Here is a 25024-nt window from a genome sequence, read left to right on the forward strand (position 1 = left end):
GTGCCTGGGCAATCTTCGACCGTGCAAGCGGGGGTCTCGAGGTCGGATAGCTGTGAGGGGTGGTGGACAGCCCAGCAGACATCACAGATGCACAGATAGATTACAAACCTATCTGTGGATAAACCAAGCCGCTTCAACACAGTGGGAAACGTGCAAGCAAACCTGTCCAGACCAGGGTACTCATCTTCGGGGTGTTGTAATGCGACCTGTGTGAGTAGGTTTTGAGTTCCTTCTAGCATCATCTGAGCCGCTGAATGACATATGCCTTCGCAGACGACTAGGACAAATGCACGGATGTACGCGTTCCGAATGGCGGGATGATCGTCAAAAGCCTGTGGGAGTTCATCGTGGTTGTAGGGCTGAAGGACATCTTGCACGTCAGAAAAATCGTAGAGTTCGTCTAGGGTTATTTTGAACGTGTTGTCGAGTTTGTCCTGGGCAGGGTCGTGTGCCTCATTCTCTTGGTTCTCTTCAGGTTGTGCTGCTTCTTCGTCTTCGTCTTCGGAGCCCTCAGGGCTAGCTGGAGGCGTACGAGCACGCACGAGTCGTGTAAAGAACTCGTCATCGCTGGGAGGTGTATCGTCATCTTCGTCAAGGGTGGGATTATGATTGTCGCCGAAGAGAAGGTTTTGCTCATAACCTCGATGCTACTCGTCATTTCATAAGATAAGTCTCATTTCATGGTGGCTTAATAACCGCGTTACGCACCTGCAAAGGTTCACCCCCGTCTTCCTTGGCGTGGTCATCCTGAAACTCATCCGAAAAGCCCTCGTCATGCGCCTCAAATCCGTTGTCATATGCGTAGTCGTCCGCGTCGAATGTATCCCCGTGTTCACTTCCGTCCACGTGCGGGACATGTTCATTTGTGGCCTCAGCCGCTGTTAGACGAGCTCCTTCCTTGGCGTAGAGGAGCTCGTCAGCTTCTCGGTGTCGACGGAATGTCCTAGGCTGTTGTGGCTTTGATCCCGAGGAATGTCTCCCGCATCCATGCGAACGACACGAGCATAGTCGGGACGCAGCCACAGGCGCACGGGGCATAGCTTCAGTGAGTACAGCGTTGAGTATCGCCTATGCTTGACGGTCGTGGAGTGTAGGGTAGCTTGCGAGGTCGACTTGTACGCCCTCGGGAAACAGACAGGGGCTCTGACCAGATCCGAACAAAGCGGGACAAGTGCACACGGCGCGACTGCGCTAGTGAACGTATATCGGCATGGATTATGTAAGTGTCTACACGCTTGTGCGCTGCTAGGTGTATTATGTAAGTGTCTACGTGGAGCCGTACGCTGCTAGTGACTATAAATCCGCCTGTAAACGCGCTTCACCTATCAACAGCTGATATATAATTCGAAAGTCCGGTGGTATGGTGTACTGTGATTCACCGTCAGAGTAGACACCACCGTCAGAATAGACAACTCGCTTTTGTGCCCGTTTCCTTGGCAAATCATTCGAACTAAATTCATGGTAATTACGAGAATATGCTGTAATTTATGCCTGAACATGCGATTGGCGAGGGAATGTCTGGATGTGAAGCTGCAAGCCTCAAAGCATGAAAGACAGGGTGTTGTAAAAAATTTCTTAGCTTCGGCAGATAACCAGCTGTGAACATGCAACACAGTGTGGATGATAGAGCTATTGTATGTTGTAATGACATCTTTACCCTTCGTTGAAGCAATTTTGGACGCTGCAAAAGGCGACAACTCTCAATATGTCGGAACGATGACAGAGTGTCCTCTCGAGCCTTGCCATAATCTTATAGCCGCTGTAACGGCGATTTCGGCTCAGTGATAACGCCCTGACTTTCCTTTTTGAGACCGGCTATGGTGGACGGCCTGCCTAATATGGATAATCACCACCCGCGCGGACTGTCTATTCTGACGGTATTCGGCCTAAAATACTGATTCGTGCATTGCACATGCACCCTATGCTTTCTTCACTCAGCGATTTTTTGTAAGGTAGATCGCATACCAAGGATATCTCAAACCTAAATTTAAGCAAGTTGGGCGAAGGAAAAGTATTCCACACGCGTTGCACAAAAGTCTGTCTATTCTGACGGTGAATCACAGTAACTAGTATATTTGATCGACATTACAAACCTGTCACTGCCCTCGGTCACCCATATTCTTAGTATTTTTGCTCCCAGCTAGCCGCTCGCTTTTCTCTATTCGTCATGGACTACATCTTGACTATTGACTCTGATGATGATGAAGGTTCTACCGTCCAACATAAACCTGCCAAAACGCAGGCAATGGATCAGGACGACCCTCATCTTAATCCTGAATTTGTTTTCGGCCTCTCCGACGTTCAGCTTGCAGATTCTGCCTTGGACGAGATCTACAACGTTTCTGACAAGACCTCTACAAAACCAGTGAGCAGTCTACTTACACTTACGGACCATCATTCCTTAACCGGGTTCAGGGGGCGGTCTCCGTCGACCAAATCATAGAGAGAAGAAAACGGCAAACCGCTGCAACGAAACGAAAACGAGGTACAGAAAGCGGCCTCGCACAGAGCGATAGTGAGGAAAGCGGCTGGTCTCAGTCGTCAAGTGACGAGGACGACGAAGATATAGAAGCGAGCGGAGATGAAGAGGGCGACTCCAGTGGTGAACGGAGTGAGGACTTTGGCTCCGCTTCTTCGGATGAGGACGACGAGGGGCAATCTGATGAGGTGTCCGACCTCGAAACGCAGGCCGAGAAGGACCGCAAGCGTGCCTTCTTTGAAGATTCGGACACTACTACACCAGCACACGCTTCGTTCCTTACAATGAATCTGTCAAGACCACTCCAAAAGGCTCTCACAACACTTGGATTCAACAAGCCGACGCCAATTCAGGTTGCTGCTATCCCTGTCGCACTCATAGGCAAGGACATTGTAGGTAATGCTGTTACCGGCTCTGGAAAAACTGCTGCCTTCGTTATTCCTATGCTTGAGCGCCTCCTCTACCGGGAAAAGGGGAAAAGTGCTGCAGCTACGCGTTGTCTTATTCTCGTTCCTACTCGGGAGCTGGGCGTGCAGTGTTACGAGGTTGCTCAAAAGCTAGCTGCTTATACAGACGCAAGGATAGCTCTGGTTGTTGGTGTGTGTCATCTTCATCGCTTTAATCGTCATTTCTTGAACACCTCAGCATTCAGGTGGTCTCTCTCTCAAAAGCCAAGAGGCTGCCCTACGCACTCGTCCGGATGTGGTCATTGCGACACCAGGTCGTCTCGTAGATCATATTCATAACTCCCCGTCGTTTAATCTTGACGCTCTCGATATCTTGGTTCTTGATGAAGCCGACCGTATGCTTTCCGAGGGGTTTGCTGACGAACTATCCGAAATTATCAAAGCTTGCCCGAAATCTCGCCAGACTATGCTCTTCTCGGCTACAATGACGGACTCCGTGGATGAACTGGTCAAGATGTCATTAAACAAGCCCGTCCGGCTCTTTGTTGATCCCAGACGTACAACCGCTCGCGGATTGGTACAAGAATTTGTACGTGTACGTGCTGAGAAAGAGACAGAACGGTCATCGTTACTTGTTGCATTGTGCCAAAGGACATTCACATCAGGTGTCATCGTGTTCTTTAGAAGTAAAAAACTCGCTCACCAAATGCGAATCATCTTTCGTATGCTTGATATGAAATGCGAAGAGCTACACGGTGACCTCACACAAGAGCAGGTACGTGCGTATTCTATGAGGAAAATCTACTCTGACCATGGATTTCAAGCGCCTGCAAGCCCTCCAACTCTTTCGGGACGGGCAGGTCAACTTTCTCATGGCAACTGATTTAGCCTCTCGTGGTCTCGATATCAAAGGCATCGAAACGGTTATTAACTATGATATGCCTAACCAAGCGGCTCAGTATCTCCATCGCGTTGGTAGAACAGCCCGGGCCGGTAAAACTGGGCGGTATGTCAAACTTCAATACCCTTATTATCTCTTTTAACGAGATTTCTATCTAGGTCATTGACACTCGTAGGAGAAGCCGACAGGAAGATGCTTAAGTCTGTCATCAAGCATAGTGCTAGTGGAGAAAACATTCGCCACCGTGTCGTTCCCGCGGAATCGGTTGCAAAATGGTCAAAGAGAATTGCGGACTTGAAAGACGAGATATCCATGGTTTTACAAGAGGAGAAAGAGGAAAAGCAGGTATGGGTTTACCACTGGCGGTGTTCACTTTTATTTGACTCAATCTGTGGTTGGCCAGATTAGACAAGCGGAAATGGAGCTCAAAAAAGGGAAAAACATGATCGATCATGAAAAGGAGATCTTTTCTCGACCTGCACGTACATGGTTTCAAAGCGAGAAAGAAAAAAACAAGGCGGCTGGTAAGCTACCGTTCTACACCATCTACACGGGTCCCATCTAACCGAGCATTGCAGCCTCGAGTAAACAGGAACACGAGAATGCTAATAAAACAGACAGCGGGGTTGACGCGGCTGCCGTAAGCGCGAAGAAATTTTGACATTGCTGTTTTCACTGAGGATTGGTTGCAGCCGAAACGAGGGAAGTTTGCTGGACTTTCAAGGCGGGCCAAGCGACGGAAATTGGCAGCCGAAGCTGATCAGGCAATTGGCGATACCGGTGCTGTCGGCGCTGCTATACGATCCGCAAAGAAGAATGCGCGGCCACGCAAAATTGGTCTCCCAGAACAAAACTCAAAGCCCCGTAAAACCGCAGGGTCACGCTCAAAGAGTGCGGGCGCCAAAACAGGATTTGATCGAGATTTGGGGCAAAGGGGTCAACACGAAGGCATAAGGGCGAAGAAAGGTGACAAAATTGGGCGTCCGGGCAAAAGAAGGGGTTGAAGAGGGGCGATCATAATCACGCACATTACAATGTTCCACTCCTACGACAACGTCGTAATTACAGTTGTAGTTGTCGTTGTCGTTGCTTTCCTCCTTTTCGTCAATAAGTGGTCATCTGGGAGCGATTTTTGGGGGTCTAAGTTCGCCAGCCCCCTGCTATATATGGTACTCAAAAATGCTCTTGGATCGTTAGTGTTACCGCGGTTCGAGAAATCAGCTCAAACCGGCTCCTTGAAATACCCTTTCTTGCCACAAACACGACCAACCGAGTGTTAATCTTCGCGGTTGTTAGCCTCTACACAGCGCCGAGGTGTGTTATCTGGACTGATAATAAGTGTAAGTACAAGTTTCATTGGCTTGGTTCCAGTCAGTTCGCCAAATGCGGCAACACTATGGATCGTACGTCAGACTTGAAGCTTGAGCGCTTGAGCTTACACACAACAATGTGTTAAACCATCACGGTGAAGTACTAAGAGTTGAAGCTTGAAGAGCTACTAGTACGTCACGGTTTTAGTCTCCCCTAGGCAGACCCTATATCAGAAGACAGTCGTTCTTGATGTCACGGTTTAGGACTCACGTGCTAATTGTCATACGCGTCGATCTGAACGCGCGGGGTCTCTTTCTTCGCCGTACCAGGGCTAGTGCTCAAAGCGCTCACGCAACATGAATGATTTTGATCAAATTGCGTTGATACGTCTTCCCTTGCCATGTCGTCTCCTCGCCTCAGCATGTTGTCCAGACAAGGATCTACTTGTTCTGTTCTCTAGATTGGGTGGACGTGACCGGATGAGCTTGTGGAAGATGCAAGGTTCTAAAAAGTGGGAAGTGGACCTTGGCGATGATGATAACTTGAATGAAGATATCGTTGGTATTGCATGGAGCAGCAGTGGTTAGTCTCACATCATGCACCCGCTTGTAGAACGGCTTATGGATGTAGCTTTGTCCTGGGGGTTTTGCAGGCCAAACAATTGCAGTTGCCTATCATCCGCCCCGCTTGAGTCTATACTCGTCTCAGAACGGACAGCTGCGCTGCACGCTCAAATCGCCGTTTGAGGCCACTAATTGCAAGCCTTCTCGACTGAGTGGTATCTGGTGGTTTCCGGGCAATAAGGAATCTCTGGAAGGCACGATTCCTGATATATTCAAGAGAAAGAACATTATTGTCAGTCCTATCAGCTGTGGTAGGAAACCTAGCCTCATGTATTGGTCAAGACAGGATCAGCGCTCTCCATCTTGAAGTCTCTCCCCCTGCTGAATCCTCCTTTCGAAGACGAGCAGAAGCTAACGTAAGTCTTCAAAAGGTGTGTTCAAGAGTCTGATGCGACCTTTGTAGCGCGACGAACATCTTTGCATTTCAAGGCTCTCAAACAAGGGTACCCACAAAATCTTCGTTGCCCGAAGTGCTGTTGAGGTGGAACACGCTTGCGCTAAAACCGGAGACCGTCTCCATTAGCTCTGCATCCGGCGCCGAGGACAATATGGATGGACCGGATTCGCTACTACGGCAAGTCAAATATGCTGACGACGAGAATAGTCTCCTTGTCATAGCGGATGATGCTGGCCGCGTCTATTCCTTTCTTGATGGTACATACTATCTGGGCTCTGTGGGCCTTAATGTCACCAGCGAGACAATATGGAAATTTTCGAAGCGGGCACTCTTTTTCTACTATCCTCACGGCGATACTCGCAAAGACTCCTTCTCTGCGACCTTGCAGCCCTTGCCGATGGCAATTCCTTTACTTGACACACGTCACGCTCGCGATTGCGCCATGCTATCATCAATCTCCCATGACCTACTTGAATATGCTGCAGTGGCTACTAGAGACATTCAGGAGACTTGGCTCGGCTCAAGTACGTTCACAGGGGCACGAGAATTAGGGCAGATATGGCTTCAAGCATTCCAGCGCAAGTTAGCTGACTTCGACGGTAATACCCTGGGTGTCATCCCTTTGACGGTTTGGTGACCTTCAATGTTTCGTGACAGCCGAACAACCCAATGCAATGCTGGATATGATTTGTGCGCTCCTTACGGGGTATAAAAGCGAAGGATTCAGAGATTACTTTGGCAGCAGCGAGCATATGAGCGACAGAGTATGTTGTCAAACAGCTCCTTTGTCGTGTTATTTACTCTCCCATAGGCTCTGCAAAAATGGGATAACACGGTCTCAGACGCGCTGCTGAAAATACGCGATACAACGAGCCGAAGGATTGTGCCGGCATTGCAACGGCTATACGTTGTTTTTGACGAACTCCATGGGTGGTCGAACCTGTGAGGACGAGACAACGGTTCATCATATAACATCTGATACTTGAGCAGGCCGCATTTCTCTCTCTTTGAACTTGCGCCAGAAAATGTCAAAGAATGTTTAGACATGATCCAAACGGGCATTTTCGTTGCCTCTTGGCTGGCCGATACCGCAAGGACAGAGTTGTCTCATTTCAAGAATTTCATGGGCTGGCTACGATTTGGTTTGCTCGCGTTTTTCTTGGCGATTTTCTACTTACCGTTGGGACAGAAACTGCCGCCCTCAATAATCCTACAGAACGACTCCTCCCAGAGTTCGACCACGTAGAGGTCAACAGCTACCTTAAGTCCGGCCTCACGGACTGCCAAGTCGACCGATGGTTCTTAGGGTCACCCCCTCAATTTCGACCTGAGGAATTACAACGGCATGGCGAAGCAACCGAACTGGCTGGCATCCTGTCACAGACTGAGTTGGCATTACACACCCCTTCAAAGTTCGCTATAAGGAATAAAGTATGTCACCTCAGCGGTCTACGATGGCTAATGATTGACTTTCCTAGAACGAATCTCCGGGCAATCGCCTACTATTAGACAGAAACCTTTCGGCACTGCTAGCAAATCTCATGGATCGATCGCAAAGCATTTTTGAACATGCGTGCTGGGCGAGTGCGCGTTCTGCAAACGTCGGACCTGCATGCAGTATCTTGCCGAGTCAGGGTTTGCCGACGAGCTCAGACACAAATTGGTCCAATCGATCATTTACACGGCATCATGTTGCAGAAAACGGGGTTTCCAATGAAGCTGTGGGTCCCTTGTTCGCCATTGATACCTGTGCCTTTGAACTCACGCCTTACAGCATGGCGAATTCCTTCAGTATCTTGCCACTCATGTAGCTTCGGAACCTCGGTCCTTCCGTAAGTTGTTTTCGGAAATCACGGTCTCATAATGTGAAATGAACACACCCATCAGTGATATTCATGAAGACCCCGTACCGAAAACCGGCGGGTGAAGCTGTGGAGCATTCTCAAGTGGCCGTCTTGGAGTGTTGTGCGGACGAAGAAGGCGAAGACGGCATCTCCCGCCTGGAGATAATTGGCGCTGAGTTTTTTGATGACACAAATCTTGTCATCATTTACAGAAACTCGGCCTCGACCGGTGTGCCCCTACATCATCTGAAATGCTTTCAGTTGCTCATAGCCTACCAGAAAACCTGATCATCGCCTTGCTGGAGTACGGGAATCTGTCTTATCAAGATCTTCAAAACGAAGGGTCTACAAGCACGCGTACTCGAGAAGACATGATCAAGGCTATCCTGCAAGAAATCAATGAAGCGCATGTCCGCTACCGTGCCTCGTTATGCTTCTTTCAGAGTATCGCTAACGTACGCCAATCAGATCCCAACGAGGCCGGTTCCGATTTCCCGGTGTCGGAAACTCGCTGCCTATCACAAAAGCAGTAATGTTTCGCTTGCGGTCAACGGACGAGAAGGACGGCGAACAGTTTGCGTACTCGACGAGAGTGGCATGACGCTGGAGGTATTGGACATGGAGGCGTCAGGTGAGGATGAATGATGAGGCCGATGAAGTGGCGCAGGGGAGCGGTAAAGCCAAAGCTGGGCAGAAGGTGAACGGATAAAGAAGCGAGGAACACGGCCCGTAATCTGCATAGCATCCTGGTTGTGTGCCAACCTGAATAGAAACCTAGGGGCGTGTTTGGCAACGAGGGCCGAAATAAGTGGACGAAGCGAATATCTGATGGCCGATTTGGGGAGACCCTGAGAACCAACAACTCCGCCTTGGGCTAGAGGCGACACATTGTGTAAGGCATGCGTTCATAAAGGGCGAGGGAAGCATCGATGTCGAAGACCATTACACGGTGGCTGAACGCTGAGCGCTGAGTTGTCAGACGTGCGCGGAGATAGGGATGGAGTTATGAATGCGATGGCCCTCAAATGACCTCTCGTTCTCGGGAATGAAGATGAGCATGAGCGTGGCGGAGGCGAAGTCCGGCGCTACGGTGTTGATCTTGCGATTGGAGTGGTAGCGGATGAGACTGTGATCACCTGGCAGCTATTCATGTCCAAGGTTTGAAGATCCCTCCGCGTTGCAGCCATCCTTCAGAACTCCAGCTACGTAGTGGAGGCCACGCCGAGCTCAAATTGACAATTCCCTCGGCTAAGTCGGTTTGCTACCGCGGCCCTCTCCTCGTGCCCTGTAACGCGGAATTCTTTTTTCCATGCCCTGCCCATTTCCTATTGGCAAAGAACCGCCGCTCTGTCCTTCATTTGTCCCCACCTACTATGATATAAATCACGTCCCTTCTTGCTCCCTCTCTGTAGCTTGACTCGCGCCTCCGTACCCCGCTCCATGCCAACTATCTCAGATACCAATTGGGTGTCTTCTAGTGTCAAATCAGAGCAGACTATCAGCCATAACCCTTCTGCTCGTATGTCCGACGCCGAGGTTCGCAAGAAGAAAAACGCTAGTGCGCAAGCTGCTTTCCGTCAAAGGCAAGCTTCATTTCTTGATCCCTGGCTTGCATGATCCTGACGTTGTTAAACCAAGGCGGCAGAATTATATCAATTCACTCGAGGAAACAGGTAAGATCGAGTTTGTAGCATATAGCTTTTTGTTGACTCCTGGTTCCGCACACTAAGTGACCGGCCTTGAGAAAGTTGTCTTACAAATTCAGGAATCCTATCGTGATGCTCGCGCCGAGGTGGTTAAGCTCCGTCAGGAAAACTCCCTCCTCAGACAATCAAATCAGGATCGAGACGCTCTGTTGAAGAAACTTTGGCAGGAGAGGAAACTTGCCTCTCTTGACGAACTGTCCTCGCAGCCATCTTTGTCTGGCATCCGATCTAATGGCCTTGGCGACCACGTCTCTTCTGTGCAGCCAAACCAGCTGCTTGGAATTAAACGTCCTCACTATGAGATAGAAGATGACGCAGCAAGCGTCGTTATTCCCTTTGGATCAGCCACTGGTCATGCACAATCTTTCACCAGCCACTCATCTTCTGCCTCATACAGCGGGAGCGTGGATAACCACCACGCGATGATGAATGGTAACTTGACCGGTACCTCTGGACAATACGCCTGTCCTATCCAAAACGCAGGAAGAGATGCTGTTTGGCACCAGAATATGTCCACAGTCTCCGCGAACGGTGAGCAATGCGCCCAACTTTCTTCTGGTCGATCTGTTCCATCATCGCTTGCACATTTGCATCATTCACATAACTAATATCATCGCAGGCTCCCCGGTCATAACATCGTCTGATGCGTATGGCCAGTACAACTTCTCAGAACAGAAGTTGCCCTCGGAAGCGATTCCACATATCATTCAAGCGAATCGTTCTCTATCACCAAACTCTACCCCACCATCCTCGTCTAGCGCATCTCTAACTTCTCCGCTGCACTTTGCCTATGCGCCGGACGATCTGGTTCGGCAACATGGCGGACATCCCGCGGACCTAACACTTCGCGGCGCTGTCGACTTGCCCATGAACGAGATGGGGAACAGCACTCTCCGCTATCGGATGGGGATCGCCGGCCCTACTTCTGGCGCTGATGCCAAACCAGATATCTCATACAGCCACCGCTCCTCTCATAGTGATCGCGATTCGCCCCTAGAACTTGCAAGTAATGAAGGCGAACCATCTTCCTCTCGTACGCAGTATCAACAGGACATAGGTGAATCACGTTCTCCTTCCCCCGCTGAACCTCCCATATCTGGGACTCTTGCCGTCATTAAGGCGCAGGCTTTTGGTGCTCTGCGTAGAACACGATCAAAGACAAAAAAATCAGCCGATGGCGGAGCGAAGACTGCTCTCGACCTTCTAGCGGCCAAAGGCATTGGAATGGGGGTCCCCACAAGCTCTAAGCGCCCTCGATTGTTTGGCGACGACCTGGCCTAAAAGGTAAAAACTCTGCTGTTACATTCTTATCTTAATCGCATTCATACGTTAATCAAACTATGTCACATAATATTGCCAGTCATGTCATGTTTACCTTCTTGTACACTTGTTACCACCGGAAATTGTATGTTATAGTCATGGCATGTTTATGGTACAATCATCTTAATATAGACTTCATACATATAACTGTACTCGAAGAAGTATCCATTCGCTAATTAATTTTTGGGATCGCTACATCCCAAGGCCCTCTGATTTCGCTGAGAAGTCGTTAAAAATGACGTCAAGGGCTAAAGATAGTCAAGGGCCTACTTCTTGTACTTCTGCGCCCAGACCAATAAGCCCGGAGATAAGAAGGTGACTGCGAACAAAATCATAGCGTATACACACGCCGCCTTCATTGAAAGGGACACCATGGAAGCAATTGATGAGATCGCCAAGGCTGCTGTTAATGATAGACGGATGGTATTGGAGAGTACCTGTTGAAAGTTTAGTAGAAAATCGATGATAGTCAAGCTGATAATGAAACATGCCTGCAGCTGACGTCGAAGCCTCGGAAAGAGACTAAACAGTTGGACAGAAAAGAAAACAAGCGAGAATACGGCGAGATCATCACGTAAGCGTGATGCCAGTAGAGTAGATGATCCAATAGCTGCATTTAGGGAAAGTAACGAGGCCAGTCTGCGAAGAAGTCAAGTTTGGCGCTGGAGTTGGGCAATTTTGGAATAGATTACCCGTCACTAGTCTCGCTTGGGTTGAATGTGGTGTAGTCAGCGAGGAGTGTGTTTAAGGCAAAGAGAAGCACAGCTAATATCCGTGCAGAGTCGGACGAGGCAGCGGCAGCCAGACCCCGGAGTACTGGGGTCAAGCTTAGCAGAACAAGAAAGACACGGAACGACGAAGTAAACAGCTTGGCCTCTGCTGTATTCAGTTCATGTCTTTTCCCTTTAACGGTTTGAGGGCACCTACTATCTGGGTATGGATTGCGACAAGATGTATGAGCGCGGCTCAGCAACTGAAAAAACACATGGGTGAAGGCGGAGCCGCATATGGTTGCCCATAGCAAAGTCCTCGCATCCAAAGTCTGTTCTTTGAGCCTGACAAATACTGTGAGAAACAGAGCCACTGAACACATATGCTGTGTGATGGACGACGTCAAGAAGACGAGTGGCCAATATTCGTATGGCTTAAAATTGGCTGAAGTAGGTCGTGAACGGGGATGGACCCGAAGAATGCGAAATTGACGCACGATTTCTTCTGAGAGACGATAGGAACGTTTTAGGTGGAATGTAATTATCTGGGTAGTCTTGTTCGAACCATAGGGCCTTCTGCCATTCAGATCGGTGTGTCATGGAGAGACTCGTACCCTTGCGCTGCAAGGCGAGTCGCGCCGAGTTCGAGGACTACGACTATGTAAATGGGACCACCGGTAGCTTCCGTTACACCACAGTACTACACGGCCAGCCCTCGTATTGCGAAATCCTAACCTCACGTACACAAATAGCTTGGCTCAGTCGGAGTAGGATATATATGGTAATCGATTAGGTAGAACCTAACCGTGAGACAGTCGCGTCAGTTCCAAGTCGCGTACTTGCACATACGCCAACCACGCGTCGTCGTTGGCCTTTACACAAACATAAGACTTGCGTATGCCCAACCATCGCTCTGTTGAATCAGTTGAGTGAAGTCTGAGATCGAAAAGTCCCCCCCTTCCCTTCCCTTCCACCACCACCACCTTAACCGCCGCAAAAGCACCAAGTCTCCTCAAGCCCAGCCATGGCACCCTCCCGCTCTGCACAGGTCCTCCAAAACCCGGAGAGTAAGAGGCCTCGACTATTCTATATAGCTCGCATTTACATCTATTTAATAGACTTTGAAGCTGGTATGGGCGTGCATGCCTACCGCTTCAAGTGCAAGTGCTGCACGGGCAGCGAATGGGTGGACTTGACCCACGCCTGCCGGCACGAGAAGACATACAAGCACGCACGCCGCGTTGCCGTGTCGTCTGCTTTGCAAGCGGCTCCCCGTCCCCTCTCCCCCTCTCTACCTGCTCCTGGTCTGCTGGCGCCCACTCCCCCTCCCGGATACCATGGCCTTCTCGGCCCCCTCAAGGAGGCCATTGCCTCTTTTATTACCCGGGCCGACTCTCCAGCTCCCCCTGTCTCTCCGCTACAACTCGCCACAGCCGACTTCGAGGACAACCACTCAGCCATGGAGCTCGACCTGGACTGGGATCAGGTCGACTATGATCTCCTCATGCGCGCTCCTGACGACCGTCTGCGGGCTGATGCCATAGCGGCCAACCTGGCCGCCTTCATGGACGGCGTATCCATATCCTCAGATGAAGAACCAGCCGAGCTTGATGAAGGCATTGGGCTTGTTATGCCTGACGACCCCGATGGTACGCACGTTCTCTTTTACGATTTGATGCCCTGCTAACCCTATTCTTAGCACCCAATACAGGGATTCAATACGGTTCCATTCGCCCCGTCCGAAATCAAGCTGAAGACGACTCGGATCCCCGCTGGTTCCCATGGCCCGACAAGGAGGTAATGTGTCCCTCCCTCGAGCGCTCTCCGTGTTGCTCACATTTTATAGACATGCCTGCTAGACATCATGCGACGCCTCCCGCGATCCAAGTTTTCTGACTCCCAGATGGAGTCGATCCTGTGGATGGCTCGTTCCTTTGGTGTTGACGACCTCCCGTCTGTCAAGGTCCTCAAATCCGCACACGATAGCATCAAATCTCGATTTGGTGTGCCTTCTATTCGGCAGCAAGGGCGTCTCGGCCATATCTATTACCTCAATGACCTCGGCTCCATCATCGCTCAGGTGTGTTCTAGGTGTTTCATATGCTTACTTGTCACACGCTCACACATATCACAAATCTATTAGGAAATGGCTAACCCTCGTATTCGCCCTCACCTCCACTTCTACCCCGAAGACGCGGGTAAACGTCTTGAGCAGGCTTGGCAGGCCTCGCGATGGCGCAGGGAGCTCGATCCGACCCTCGCCACTCCCATGATACGTCAGCGAGGGCAAGACTTCTATATCCTTGAGCCTGCCAAGCTCTCGGATGGCCGGGTGGTTGTTCCTGAACGCTGGTTCACCAGGCGTGGGCCTGACGGCACGCAGCGCTTCTTTGCCTGTGTCTGGCCCACAGCCCGTGTGACCGATCAGCGTGGTGCCACGGGCTATGTGGTTTATAAAAGCCACGCCTTCGAAATTGACGCACGCTCTCTGCTCCTTCCCTTCCCCACCCTTCTACGTACGTTCGACAGCGACGGTCTTCCTGACCCTCGTAATCTATTTGGTACGTGTTGCTTATGTTTCTGCTACCTCTTACCTGATGCTGACATGCACTCGCCTCAACATTCGCAGGTATTCATGATGCCGATGGCCACGTTTCCCCATGGGTTCTCACTGACCCCTCTTGCGGCAATCCCTGGCGAGAACGAGCAAAAGGCCATCGTGTTAAGTCCTTCATGATGTGGCTATACTGCGATGACACCTCCGGGAACGTGTCGAAGAAATGGAACAAGCACAATTCCTTCCTTTTCACTGCCGCCGGCCTCCCTCGCACCATGGTGCACCAAGAGTCCAACATCCATTTTCTGACGACGTCAAACTTAGCACCTCCCTTGGAGATGCTCGACGGGATTGCAGACCAGCTTGAGTGAGTTCATCACAACTTATGCACCCGGTCTATCACCCATCTAACAACGACACAGGCAAGCACAAGCAACGGGCATATGGGCATGGGACTGTGAGGACCAGGAGATGGTCCTCCTGATCCCTGTTGTGCTCGCTGTGCTGGGAGACAATCCTATGCAGAGCGAGCTAGCCTGTCACGTCGGCATGAAGGGCAAATTCTTCTGCCGCAACTGCTGGGTCAAAGGCCATGATGCTCAAGACAACCCCGAGCCATCGACATCCGCGGGATCCTCGTCACTGCAACCACATGCCGACACCGAATCTGACGGTGCCTCCATCCACTCAGCGTCCGACACGTCCGCCTCCGAGCACTCGACCGCCTCAAATGCCCGCACCAGAAACCCTAAGCGGAAGAAACGTGCAATGGAAACCCTGGCACAGCTCATCACGCGCACTCGTCGCTTCATTGGTGTACGTGTCTCTATGTTTCAAACGCGTATCTTGCTGATTTTGTATGGGAATAATTAGTCTAGCACTCCTCGCCATCGAGATGAGAGCATCCGAGCACTGCGCTCGATGTTCTCTGACGTTGTCAGCACCAGCCATAAAACAAACTACCGGAACCGCAAGACAGCGACAGGACTCAAGGACACCTTTATGGAGCACTTCGTTAATCACCTTTTCGCCCGCCCCACGTCACGCACCACCTCCGACGCTGTAGACAATACGATGCCAGTGGAGACGTACATGAGTCCCATATGGCGCATTCGTGGTAAGTCTTGGTACACCTTCACTTTATGCACCGCTAATAGTCGGCACAGGCCTCGACCCGCATCAGGACACTCCTGTGGAGATCCTGCACGTCATCCTGCTCGGATTTGTAAAGTATCTATGGCGCGATGCAACTACCCGGATGAACAGTGAGCAAAAGCAGCTGCTCATCGTCCGTCTCAACTCCACAAACGTGAGCGGGCTTGGTATACCTCGACTTGCAGGTCAAACACTGGTGCAGTTCGCTGGCTCCCTCACCGGCCGTGATTTTCGTGCGATCTCGCAGGTAGCACCTTTCGTTCTTCAGGGTCTTGTCCCTCCTCAATGCTATGACACTTTTGTTGCGCTGTCGGCGCTGGTACCTCTCGTTTGGCAGCCTCAAATTGAGGACATCGACGTTTATTTGGTATGTCCATTCCTCTTCTCCTGTTGGACATGCTGACACAGTATTTCATGCAGGACCGTCTCAAGGGGGCTGTCGACCACTTTCTGCTGTGCACGGCCCGATGGACACCGCGCTGGTTCAACAAACCGAAGTTCCACATCCTGCTCCACCTTGCCGAGCATGTCCGGCGCTTTGGCCCAGCCATCCTCTTCGCAACTGAAGGCTTTGAGTCCTTCAACGCACTCATCCGCGAGGCCAGCGTGCACTCCAATCACCTGGCTCCGTCACGCGATATTGCCCGGTCCTTTGCGTCCATCAACCTCATCCGTCACATCATCTCGGGGGGCTTTTTCCTGCCTCGCCATGCACCGGATTCTGACAACGCTGAGGAATCGGCTCCATGTCAGCACCCGTTTAGTACCACGGCGCGTGACTGGCTTTGTGCTGGCTCTTCCGTCGGCCCACTTGTCACCATTGAGGCATCCAGAAATGCCGCTGCCATCGCGTTTCACCTTGGTGCCATTGATGAACAGCCGCCACCCGGTAGGCTCGCTTGTTTCATGGTCAGGTCTCATGTTCATCTTTTTCGTGCAGGCACCGCAATCTCGGACGGCGCTCAACCACATGCTCTGCAGCAGACATGCGCTTGGGCCCGAGCTCCACATGCGCTGTCTGAGCTGGCGTCGCGTTCAGTCAAGACTTGCAAGCAGGTCATCTCGCAAAATGGAGATGTCTGCCGTCTCTCGGACTTTGTTCTTGCGGCTAAGGCCAATGCACCTGGGCGTACAATTATCGGCCGACTTTCTGAAATCCTGCAAGTGACTGGTTCTGTGAGTGCGCAAAACTGCTGCGCTGACTTTGTCTTGCTCGAGGTCTTTGTGGTTTCGGGGGTGGCTCTTCCTTACCATTTGCCATCGCTCGCTCGGCAAGGCTGGCTGGTAATCTCGGCCGAGGTAAGTCTTTGGCAGTATAGTTTGCCCTCATCTTTCATACTGACATCGCTTCAGGATGTCGTGTGCTCGGTGAACGTTCAACACAACTGCGCAGCTCAGTCGTGCTCAGATTCGGGTGTGGAGCATGTGCGAGAGGAGCGAGAGGTGTCAGATCGCACTCGTCGGGTGATCGTTCACCGTGTCCCTGATGCTCTTGTCCTCAACACCGCCCAAATGCGAGATGCGATTCATGTGCAGAGGTACCGATTATCGCCGGAGCCCATAGATCGTGAACATGCCATCAAGACGGGTGCTGAAGCTGAGATTGCAAGCCAGCGGGTGAAGAACAAGGCTCAGACCAGGGCCCAGCCCCCGCAAGTGCGCAAGGATGTATCTCGAGCACCAAACCTGCGTATCTCGACCTTGGTGCACTCCTTGCCTCAGCTACCATTGGGTGGTTGAAACGGTACGGGACTTGTGCCACTTTCCTTCCTTCAAGCGCTGCAGCTGATGTTTGCCCAGGTCGCATACTGGCAGGCTGGTCGGAACATCGGTACGGGATATTCAAATTTCGGTTATTGGATTTTGACACTGACATAATGCCCGCATTGTGCAATAAATCTTATCTGGGGTTTTCCCATCATTTGACCGCATTTTTTGGTCTTCAGGCCATGGCGTCAAGGAGGATAAAAGGCCAGCAGGTATGTCCTTTTCCCTCAGCTCACTCGAGTCGTCCGTCTCATAGCCGCTTTCTCTCATGCAGAACCATTTCTCCAACCTCACTCATCCCACCGGGCATTCCGGGTTCACCCTCCCTCCCATTCGCACTGTTCAGGACGTGCCGCTGCCGGCTCCTCGCCCTCCGACCCCTTTTACGGTCCCAGAGCCATACATGCATGCTGGAGGGATCAATCGTGACTCCGATTGGGAGCTCCCTGGTGCCCCGGCCATCGGTTCCTTCCAGGATCCGTTTGCTGGAGATGCTGGTGGTGCAGCTACACTTGGGTCGCCTATCGACATTCCTGAGGGCCCGCCTTTGAGGCGTATGCCCTCCACGGCATCACACATGTCTGTGTCGTCTCTGCCTGACCTTGAAGGCAAGTGTGTTAGTGGCTGGGTTGTGCTATGATCGTGCTGATCATGTTTTTGCAGAGGTTCCGGCGACGTTCATGGATAATCGGAACCATCCGGGAAGCCGTGTGGAGACCCAGGAGTCAGACATCAATGTGTGGGCGCAGTCGGTTGCCCAGACACGTCAGCTCACACCTGACCAAGTCGCTGATGTGACATCAATTCTAAGGGTGAGGGTTCACGATTTTAGCAGCTTATTTAACTAACTTTGAGTAGATTGGCAAGGATCTTGGATACGAGGGCCTGCGTCTCTATATCTGGCTGATAACACTCGTTTACCAAGTCCTGAACAACGTCAATAATGTCACTCGGACCGTCGACTTCGAATCTCTCCACGCCACCTTGTTGCATCTAAACGAACGCATGGACTCGGCTTATCAGCTCTCGAAGGACCAAAAGGTGAGTTCATTATTGGCAACGCAAGATGGACCCTCTAACATCAAGCAGCGAGCTCTGAGAAAGCTCGCCCAAGATCTCATTACGTCTCCAGGTCGCATGGAATACATGGACCTGGCAGCGGCAGTTGTGGTGCGTGGCTATCATGTTTGCTCTCCTGGTTTCTTGCTGATTTTCCCCTTAGAGCCGCGTGAGGACTGACGCGAACGCATACGGTTTCACAGGCGTTATCAACACGTCGGCTGGGGACTCTGCCATGGTTGCAGAGGCTGCTGTTGCAGCGTCGGCTGCGAGAAACCGCCTGCGCGCGATGGTAAGGGTCCCTTTTTCCCGCGGTTTCTTATTGACTTACAGTCTTCCAGATAGTCGACTCAATGGAGAGCAACAAGAAGCTCTCCCTCGAGGACCTGACGTTTCTGATCACGAAGAAGCTCAAGAAAGGAGGTGCCGCCAATGTCCGGGTCGAGCACCTCCTCCACTTTGCAGTCTTGGTACGTGATTTCGTCTTTTTGCTGTGCTTTGGTACACGGTGGCTTATTGGCCAATGCAGCGTTATCATGCCAAGCGCCGCCGCGAGACGGCGGGTGGTGTTGCGCCCCCTGGCCGTGTCAAAAGGGGAGCTGACTTCTGGACCACCATGGACCACGGGCTCGGCGAGAACAAGAACGCGTATGGAGACGATATCAAAGACAACCGCTGGAAAGTGTGAGTAGACCCCTCCCGTACTATTTGCCGTGTCTAATGTTGGTTCAGATTCTATCGCACTGTCATCGCTGAGGACCAGCAGCTCTACGGTCGCAACAGGGGTAACACTCATCTCCCCGCAATCCCGGTGACTTACTTGTCCCCTGCACCTGTGCGTGCTCCTCGCGATGTTTTGTCCGCGCCATCTGGATTCATCAACTCGGCAGCCCCCCAGCCTGTTCAGGCTGTTCGTAGCCTGTTGGATGGCTAAAATCAGGCTCTTCGTTGCCTGGCTGATGGATAGAAGGGTATCATAGCATGTTATTACAACTATCGCGTACCAATATATGTTTTTATGCAGTTTCTGGCGGTGCGATTTGATCTGACGGAGAATCAAGCAATAAGGTTCGACATATCTTAACGGGGATACTATCTGACGTGTCATTGGAAATACTCAAGCTGAACTCCGATATACTCAAACCTTGGGCCTGTGGAGCCTGTGTTGAGTTCGCCCTTGTGAAATCAAACCCAATCTATAGTTGGCCTGACATGTAGTTTTTCCGAACCTAAGAAATATTGGGCCCAAGGGCCGGCCGTGTACATACCATTGCAAGCTACAACCACAACCGCATTGTGTACAGCTGACACGATTAATATTGGTTAGCACACGCGTACGGTATTGATCAATTTGATACTTGTACATGCATATATCTGATCAGCAAGTAAGGTAAAGTGCAATATATATAATTATAAACGTATATATATATGCGTAGTATGAGCGCTATGCGACTCACTGCGACTGCAGTAAGCGGAGCTAAGTGCTTGTCATCGATTGAACACCAGGTATGACATGCCATGTGGACACTATGCATGGTCTACGCGTGCGTTGCCAACATATTATGCCGCTCAGCGTATCCCAGCGTACTTTCAATCCCACTTCAAACAAAAAGTCATAATTCAGTGAGACCCAACAAGTGCAGCGCGAATGTCTACTCACCACTAGCTGCTGTTCCTGTCTTTGGGGAGGTGCGGGTTTTGCGGTCTTGGCTGCCTCCAACTGTGCGGTGAGATGTCCACGCTTTGGATTTGAGGCATGGGTTCCCCTGGATTTCGCCTACAACAGGGTGAGGAGGAACAGAGGCGCCAGAAACGAAGAGCCTCACGTCTTTCACTCTCCTCTCCGCTGCCTCCGCTGCCGCCTTACGAGGGTCGACAGGGCCAGCATTGATTCCCTCGGGCTGTCTCCTTAAGTCTTGTCTGACATTGCTTCCTCCTAAAACCTGGTGCGAGCCTTCATGTGCGCTCGCCTTCGAGCAAAGAGAGCCCATGACTCGCGGTCCAAATTCAGAAAGAGCGATAGTTGATGCAGAATATGGCTGATGACAGTCACACGACACTATGTACAGCGCCGGTACTACTAGTACACCATGATACCAGTGCAAGAATGATATATATATGCAATGCTGCATAAGGCCCGCAAATCTCAGAATATGTAATTCTAGCTGGGTAACGAGTCGGGAACCTCCCTGTACTCCCCACGATTATCGCTACTGCCCCTACGTTCTCGAAGTTGAAAGTCTGCCGAGTGCCTGTTAGGGATCCACACCTAAGACCGGTTAGTTACATAGACTGCGCACAGGACATGTAGGCCCACCTCCCACCACCTAGGGTTCAGATTGACATGCCAGGGTAGGCGAGCTTCCAGCCCAGCTTTGGCCATACGATTCCTGATGCTAATCCCAAGCAGGAGGCCAAACACTGTCAAGAGAAACATGATTACAACAAGCTGATCTCGTGGGGAGTCCCTCTCTTATGTTGATAATGAGCTTCGCGGTGCTGAATGTAAAGCGAGGAAACGCACGGAAGCATCGAGCCTCGACATCTCCTTCCATCCCAGTCGCCGTGTCGGGATCCGTGTCCCCGAGGGACGCGCCAGCACATATGGCCAGATTCTGATTCAAACACCATTGTTTACTACACGAGAGGCAAGGTTTCGAAGGGTCGTCGGGACTTTGTATGGGCAGGATCGTGTAGTTTGTTTCAAAGCATACACCTACCAAACATGAGAAAGCAGCAGCAAAGGGGTATGATGTGCCTACATTTACAAAAGCTCGCTGCCTCCCATTTGTGTAAGATTGCAAATGTGTAGTTCTGAAACAAAACCAATCTGTGAGGTCCAATGCATCTGAAGTATCGAAGCTGGACGTACGACGCAAAACAAAAGAACAAGAACAGTGGTCAACCGTGAACACAGACGGCAAGATGAGAGTGCCATGTGGCTGTGAAGCGAGACGCGTCCTTCCCACCAAGTGATCGCGAAACGAAGTCTTGTCCTCTTGCTCCCTGTCCAGTGTCAAATCCTTGTCCGTCGGGTCTCGTCAGGTCTCTTCTCCTCCGGCTCTGCATTACGCAAACGACGGCTCGCAGGGCCTTGTCATTAACATCCGACCAATATGTCCGCTGAATTTGAGGACGTCCTCACCAATCAACCAGTCGTTATCGACAATGTACGGCTTTGTCATTTCTGTAACCGAATCTGTGTTACTTAACCTCACATAGGGCTCAGGAGCAATCAAGGCAGGCTTCGCAGGCCAGGACCATCCGAAGTGCTTCTTTCCATCATAGTGAGGATGTTTGTTTGTCGGTCTCAAGATTGATGTCAATACTCTTGAAAGCGTTGGCCGACCAAAGCACGTGCGCGTAATGGCTGGCGCCCTCGAGGGAGATGTGTTCATAGGTCGCCGCGCACAAGAGTACCGAGGACTCCTCAAGATAAAGTATCCAATGGAGCATGGAATTGTGACCGACTGGGATGATATGGAACGAATATGGAGTTGGATTTATGCAGAGGAATTAGGTACATTAAGTGAGGAGGTGGGTTGAACTTCTGTCTCTTTCTGTTCTCTGACGGACTTCACTCAGCACCCTGTGCTACTCACTGAAGCACCGCTGAATCCACGCAGCAATCGCGACATAGCAGCGCAAATATTCTTTGACACTTTCAACGTCCCGGCTCTCTTCCTTTCAGTGCAAGCTGTGTTATCATTGTCAGTTCATACCATCCATCGACTTCGACAGGCTCACCACTCTAGTGTAGATATTCCTCTGGTCGTACGACCGGTATCGTACTGGATTCAGGCGACGGCGTGACACATGCCGTACCGGTTTTCGAGGGTTTCTCTATGCCTCACGCCATCCGGCGGATAGACGTCGCTGGCAGGTAAGCCTTCTGTATACATTGTTCAAGTCGATCCAACCAAAGAGGATACTCAGGGATGTCACGGATTATCTTCAACTGCTCCTACGGAAGTCCGGACATCATTTGCATACAACTGCCGAGAGGGAAGTCGTCCGGTTCATCAAGGAGAAAACATGTTACATCGCTCTCAATCCAGCAAAGGAAGAGAAGGACTCCTTGGGAAGAGTTGAAGAGTTCCGCTTGCCTGATGGCAATATCATACAAGTAAGTTGACTGGTAGAACTCATACCTTTTCCTTGTTAACATTCTTCCAGTTAGGGCCTGAACGGTTCCGAGCGCCGGAAATCTTATTCAACCCGGAACTCATAGGGCAAGAATATGCTGGTGTTCACCAGGTGGTGGTTGACTCCATTAACCGGGTAGACTTGGACTTGCGAAAAAGCCTGTTCTCGAACATCGTTCTCAGCGGAGGCAGCACCTTGTGCAAAGGCAAGCACAGCTTTGCAGCGAAGACATTCTCACTGAAGTGATTTCAGGCTTTGGTGATCGGCTCCTCAACGAAATCAAGAAGTTAGCCCTGAAAGATGTCAAGATCAAGATTTATGCGCCCCCAGAACGTAAATATTCGACATGGATCGGTGGTTCCATTCTGGCCGGTTTAGGTACATTCAAGAAGGTGGGTCACCTCTCTGGTCTAATTTCATAGCCTTGACAATTGGTTGTTAGATGTGGGTATCTGCTGAAGAGTATCAAGAAGACCCTGATATTATCCACAAGAAACTAGGTTTTTAGAGTTGTGTTGACTCCATCCCTTTTTTTGTCTACTCGAGTGTCATAGACACTGTATTTCACTTTCCAAAGCAGACATTAGCCTCACATTGCGATGATACCCGACATACTTCAGCGCCCTGTAATACATATAGACCGGAATAATCATGCACTTTGTCGAAGGGCATATGCATAGCATTCTTAAAAACACGGAAAGTGACATATGACCACGAGTGAAGCTCCAGAGGACGCTTCGAGCAAAAACATGCATCGATGGTAGTAGTATACGCTGAAGCCAGCCATTACTTGCCCTTCTTTGGTGGCTCAGCGGCCTTGGACTTCTTCGTCCCACGGAACTAAGCCTTCGTCAGCACAAGCCCCAGCGCATCAAGTGAAGGTATATACCTTCTTTGAACGGTTCTTTCTCTCCTTCCGAAGTTTGCGGGAAGCCTTTTCGATCTTGGTCTCAAGGCCGGACTGCATGCGATTTCAGTCAACAAACGCAGAGCGGCATGAGATTATCCTGGAGCTCACCCGGACCAACCGGTATTTGGGTTCGAACTTCCGTTGGGAAGCCTCGTCATCATAGATCAGAGCGAAACCAGTGCTCCGTCCACCACCAAAGTGGGTCCGGAAACCGAAGGTGACTACGCGGTCTTTGTCGGCTTTGTACATGGTGGCGAGCTTCTCAGCAAGCTCGGCTTTTGAGACATTTGGGCGGGAAGGATGGAGGACATCGAGAACAAACTGGCGACGTGCAAGCAGGCGGTTGGTAATGAATTTGCGAGTGCGCAGTGTTACGGGTGCTGAGTTGTCGGCCTGGAAGAGTCGGGAGATTAGAGATCACGCTACATCCGAACAGCCCAGGTGTCCATCCAGCCTCTCAACAGCAAAATTCCGCCTTTGAATACGGGTCCGAGGCTGTTGGTGGGGTCGCAACACGAATGATAGACTCACCATTGTTCCAGGCGATGTTTTGTCCCTACTACGCTGCCCTGAATCTTGCGGGGGTGTACACAGAGGAATTGGAGGTTGTGAGGATGAAAGTCCGTTCGGCAATGACCGATCTCGGTATCTATTGCATTGAGGGGTCCTTTACTAGTGATCGGTGACACAAGTACTTGGCCTAAGCAATTAATCTCAACGTGACTGAACTGCGCTCACTAGCGCTAGTAAGGCTGCCACAGCGCTAGCCCAGTTACACTTCATGTCTTCAAGCTTTGCTTCCTCATTCGCTCCATACGTATGTCGTTATTGCTCGTTTCATTGGTACAGATTCACAATTCCACAGACGCCCCCTCCTGATGACTCTCGCCTCACAAACCCCAGCGGATCCACCGTGAAGTCCAAATCACGCCCCTGGTTCCCATCCCATGGATCATCATTGGGCCCAGAGTCTTCGTATCAGTCCGGAGGAATACCCACATTTAACAATGTTACAGCACCTGAAGCTGCCCAAGACCCTGTTGAAGATCAGCGTAACCAGTGGCAAACACGGCTTGGCTTTCGCGTTGACATACTTGCTGCATTTTCGTACATCCTTGGGCCAATATCTGGTAAGAGCGAAGTTCTGCTGGGTAAAGGCATTGCTTACGATATCACATGAAGCTTTGGCCGTGCTTATTCTTGAGACGCATAACGACTATGTCCGCTTTCATGGTGCGCTCTTGGCTCTCACACATAGCTTAACACATCTCATCGCTCAACTCTATAACGTGTACATAGCTTATCAATCAGCTTTGCTGATGACACCACTTGTTTCTATCCGAATATTAGCGTCCCTGCTCGGTTTTTGGGCATGGCTCTGCACCATGCTCACACTGCTGGTACTCTGTGCAGGGTTATTTATGGCGTAAGTGGGTCACTCTTCTGTTTGACTTGTCTAAATTCCGTCATTAGGTTTCAGGCCTTCGTTAACGGTGGTGCTGACGGACTCTCCCGATATCATGTACCTACGATTGGCCCCTTGGCAGAACAATGGGTCTCCGAAGAATAATTCGCATTGTGAGCCTGGGCTGTGCCTTTTACCTATTTGTATACCGCATCATTCGATAATAGCCCAGAATTCACTTGTTTCTGATGACTTCAGTTGTCTTAGCTTACACAGCTATTTGAATCAGACTTCTTGCACTGAGGAATGTAACGAAATGGCAAACAC

The 25024-nt window shown here is 50.8% G+C and overlaps 10 protein-coding genes across 10 annotated transcripts; 7 read left to right on the forward strand and 3 right to left on the reverse strand.

The window, feature by feature from the left end:
• Positions 1 to 180: 180 nt before the first annotated feature.
• Positions 181 to 1038, reverse strand: CONPUDRAFT_148759 (uncharacterized protein; the record flags this gene model as incomplete). The annotated part of the gene is made up of 3 exons (XM_007765231.1): positions 181 to 206; positions 260 to 647; positions 709 to 1038. The coding sequence occupies 3 exons, from the start codon at positions 1036 to 1038 to the stop codon at positions 181 to 183; spliced, it is 744 nt and encodes a 247-aa protein (XP_007763421.1).
• A 1076-nt stretch (positions 1039 to 2114) lies between these two features.
• On the forward strand, positions 2115 to 4828 carry CONPUDRAFT_95463 (DEAD-domain-containing protein). The gene is made up of 8 exons (XM_007765232.1): positions 2115 to 2365; positions 2416 to 3076; positions 3132 to 3661; positions 3711 to 3892; positions 3946 to 4132; positions 4191 to 4311; positions 4366 to 4427; positions 4480 to 4828. The coding sequence occupies exons 1-8, from the start codon at positions 2168 to 2170 to the stop codon at positions 4789 to 4791; spliced, it is 2253 nt and encodes a 750-aa protein (XP_007763422.1). The 5' UTR covers positions 2115 to 2167; the 3' UTR covers positions 4792 to 4828.
• Positions 4829 to 5427: 599 nt separating this feature from the next.
• On the forward strand, positions 5428 to 8782 carry CONPUDRAFT_134079 (uncharacterized protein). Its single transcript, XM_007765233.1, has 13 exons — positions 5428 to 5680; positions 5751 to 5953; positions 6004 to 6077; positions 6125 to 6717; positions 6776 to 6882; positions 6930 to 7060; positions 7109 to 7260; positions 7308 to 7549; positions 7597 to 7839; positions 7893 to 7950; positions 8006 to 8191; positions 8242 to 8372; positions 8431 to 8782. The coding sequence occupies exons 1-13, from the start codon at positions 5455 to 5457 to the stop codon at positions 8605 to 8607; spliced, it is 2523 nt and encodes an 840-aa protein (XP_007763423.1). The 5' UTR covers positions 5428 to 5454; the 3' UTR covers positions 8608 to 8782.
• A 565-nt stretch (positions 8783 to 9347) lies between these two features.
• On the forward strand, positions 9348 to 11068 carry CONPUDRAFT_141133 (uncharacterized protein). The gene is made up of 4 exons (XM_007765234.1): positions 9348 to 9545; positions 9601 to 9635; positions 9693 to 10199; positions 10288 to 11068. Exons 1-4 carry the CDS (start codon positions 9403 to 9405, stop codon positions 10947 to 10949), a joined length of 1347 nt encoding a protein of 448 aa, XP_007763424.1. The 5' UTR covers positions 9348 to 9402; the 3' UTR covers positions 10950 to 11068.
• Positions 11069 to 11091: 23 nt separating this feature from the next.
• Positions 11092 to 12298, reverse strand: CONPUDRAFT_115305 (GPI2-domain-containing protein; the record flags this gene model as incomplete). The annotated part of the gene is made up of 5 exons (XM_007765235.1): positions 11092 to 11206; positions 11259 to 11627; positions 11681 to 11864; positions 11916 to 12143; positions 12196 to 12298. The coding sequence occupies 5 exons, from the start codon at positions 12296 to 12298 to the stop codon at positions 11161 to 11163; spliced, it is 930 nt and encodes a 309-aa protein (XP_007763425.1). The 3' UTR covers positions 11092 to 11160.
• Positions 12299 to 12722: 424 nt separating this feature from the next.
• CONPUDRAFT_69138 (uncharacterized protein) lies at positions 12723 to 17150 on the forward strand (the record flags this gene model as incomplete). The annotated part of the gene is made up of 13 exons (XM_007764506.1): positions 12723 to 12765; positions 12817 to 13347; positions 13398 to 13495; positions 13545 to 13778; positions 13842 to 14259; positions 14328 to 14622; positions 14678 to 15071; positions 15129 to 15372; positions 15413 to 15777; positions 15831 to 16299; positions 16351 to 16586; positions 16629 to 16709; positions 16764 to 17150. 13 exons carry the CDS (start codon positions 12723 to 12725, stop codon positions 17148 to 17150), a joined length of 3795 nt encoding a protein of 1264 aa, XP_007762696.1.
• Positions 17151 to 17445: 295 nt separating this feature from the next.
• CONPUDRAFT_141135 (uncharacterized protein) lies at positions 17446 to 19211 on the forward strand (the record flags this gene model as incomplete). Its single annotated transcript, XM_007765236.1, has 8 exons — positions 17446 to 17793; positions 17843 to 17989; positions 18036 to 18218; positions 18267 to 18347; positions 18400 to 18528; positions 18578 to 18706; positions 18766 to 18920; positions 18969 to 19211. The coding sequence occupies 8 exons, from the start codon at positions 17446 to 17448 to the stop codon at positions 19168 to 19170; spliced, it is 1374 nt and encodes a 457-aa protein (XP_007763426.1). The 3' UTR covers positions 19171 to 19211.
• Positions 19212 to 20505: 1294 nt separating this feature from the next.
• CONPUDRAFT_44921 (uncharacterized protein) lies at positions 20506 to 21032 on the reverse strand (the record flags this gene model as incomplete). The annotated part of the gene is made up of 3 exons (XM_007764289.1): positions 20506 to 20708; positions 20761 to 20952; positions 20999 to 21032. Coding segments are annotated over 3 exons (429 nt in total), but the record flags the coding sequence as incomplete, so codon positions are not given.
• Positions 21033 to 21244: 212 nt separating this feature from the next.
• Positions 21245 to 23867, forward strand: CONPUDRAFT_115313 (actin-related protein). The gene is made up of 12 exons (XM_007765238.1): positions 21245 to 21406; positions 21459 to 21523; positions 21575 to 21773; positions 21822 to 21946; positions 21997 to 22119; positions 22173 to 22362; positions 22413 to 22587; positions 22635 to 22774; positions 22825 to 23222; positions 23272 to 23343; positions 23401 to 23685; positions 23824 to 23867. Exons 1-9 carry the CDS (start codon positions 21353 to 21355, stop codon positions 22888 to 22890), a joined length of 1137 nt encoding a protein of 378 aa, XP_007763428.1. The 5' UTR covers positions 21245 to 21352; the 3' UTR covers positions 22891 to 23222; positions 23272 to 23343; positions 23401 to 23685; positions 23824 to 23867.
• A 138-nt stretch (positions 23868 to 24005) lies between these two features.
• CONPUDRAFT_95480 (uncharacterized protein) lies at positions 24006 to 24979 on the forward strand. The gene is made up of 5 exons (XM_007765239.1): positions 24006 to 24109; positions 24158 to 24422; positions 24475 to 24525; positions 24592 to 24718; positions 24766 to 24979. Exons 1-5 carry the CDS (start codon positions 24074 to 24076, stop codon positions 24860 to 24862), a joined length of 576 nt encoding a protein of 191 aa, XP_007763429.1. The 5' UTR covers positions 24006 to 24073; the 3' UTR covers positions 24863 to 24979.
• The last annotated feature ends 45 nt before the right edge of the window (positions 24980 to 25024 follow it).

This window comes from Coniophora puteana (assembly GCF_000271625.1).
Source record: "Coniophora puteana RWD-64-598 SS2 unplaced genomic scaffold CONPUscaffold_1, whole genome shotgun sequence".
Taxonomy (NCBI): domain Eukaryota; kingdom Fungi; phylum Basidiomycota; class Agaricomycetes; order Boletales; family Coniophoraceae; genus Coniophora; species Coniophora puteana.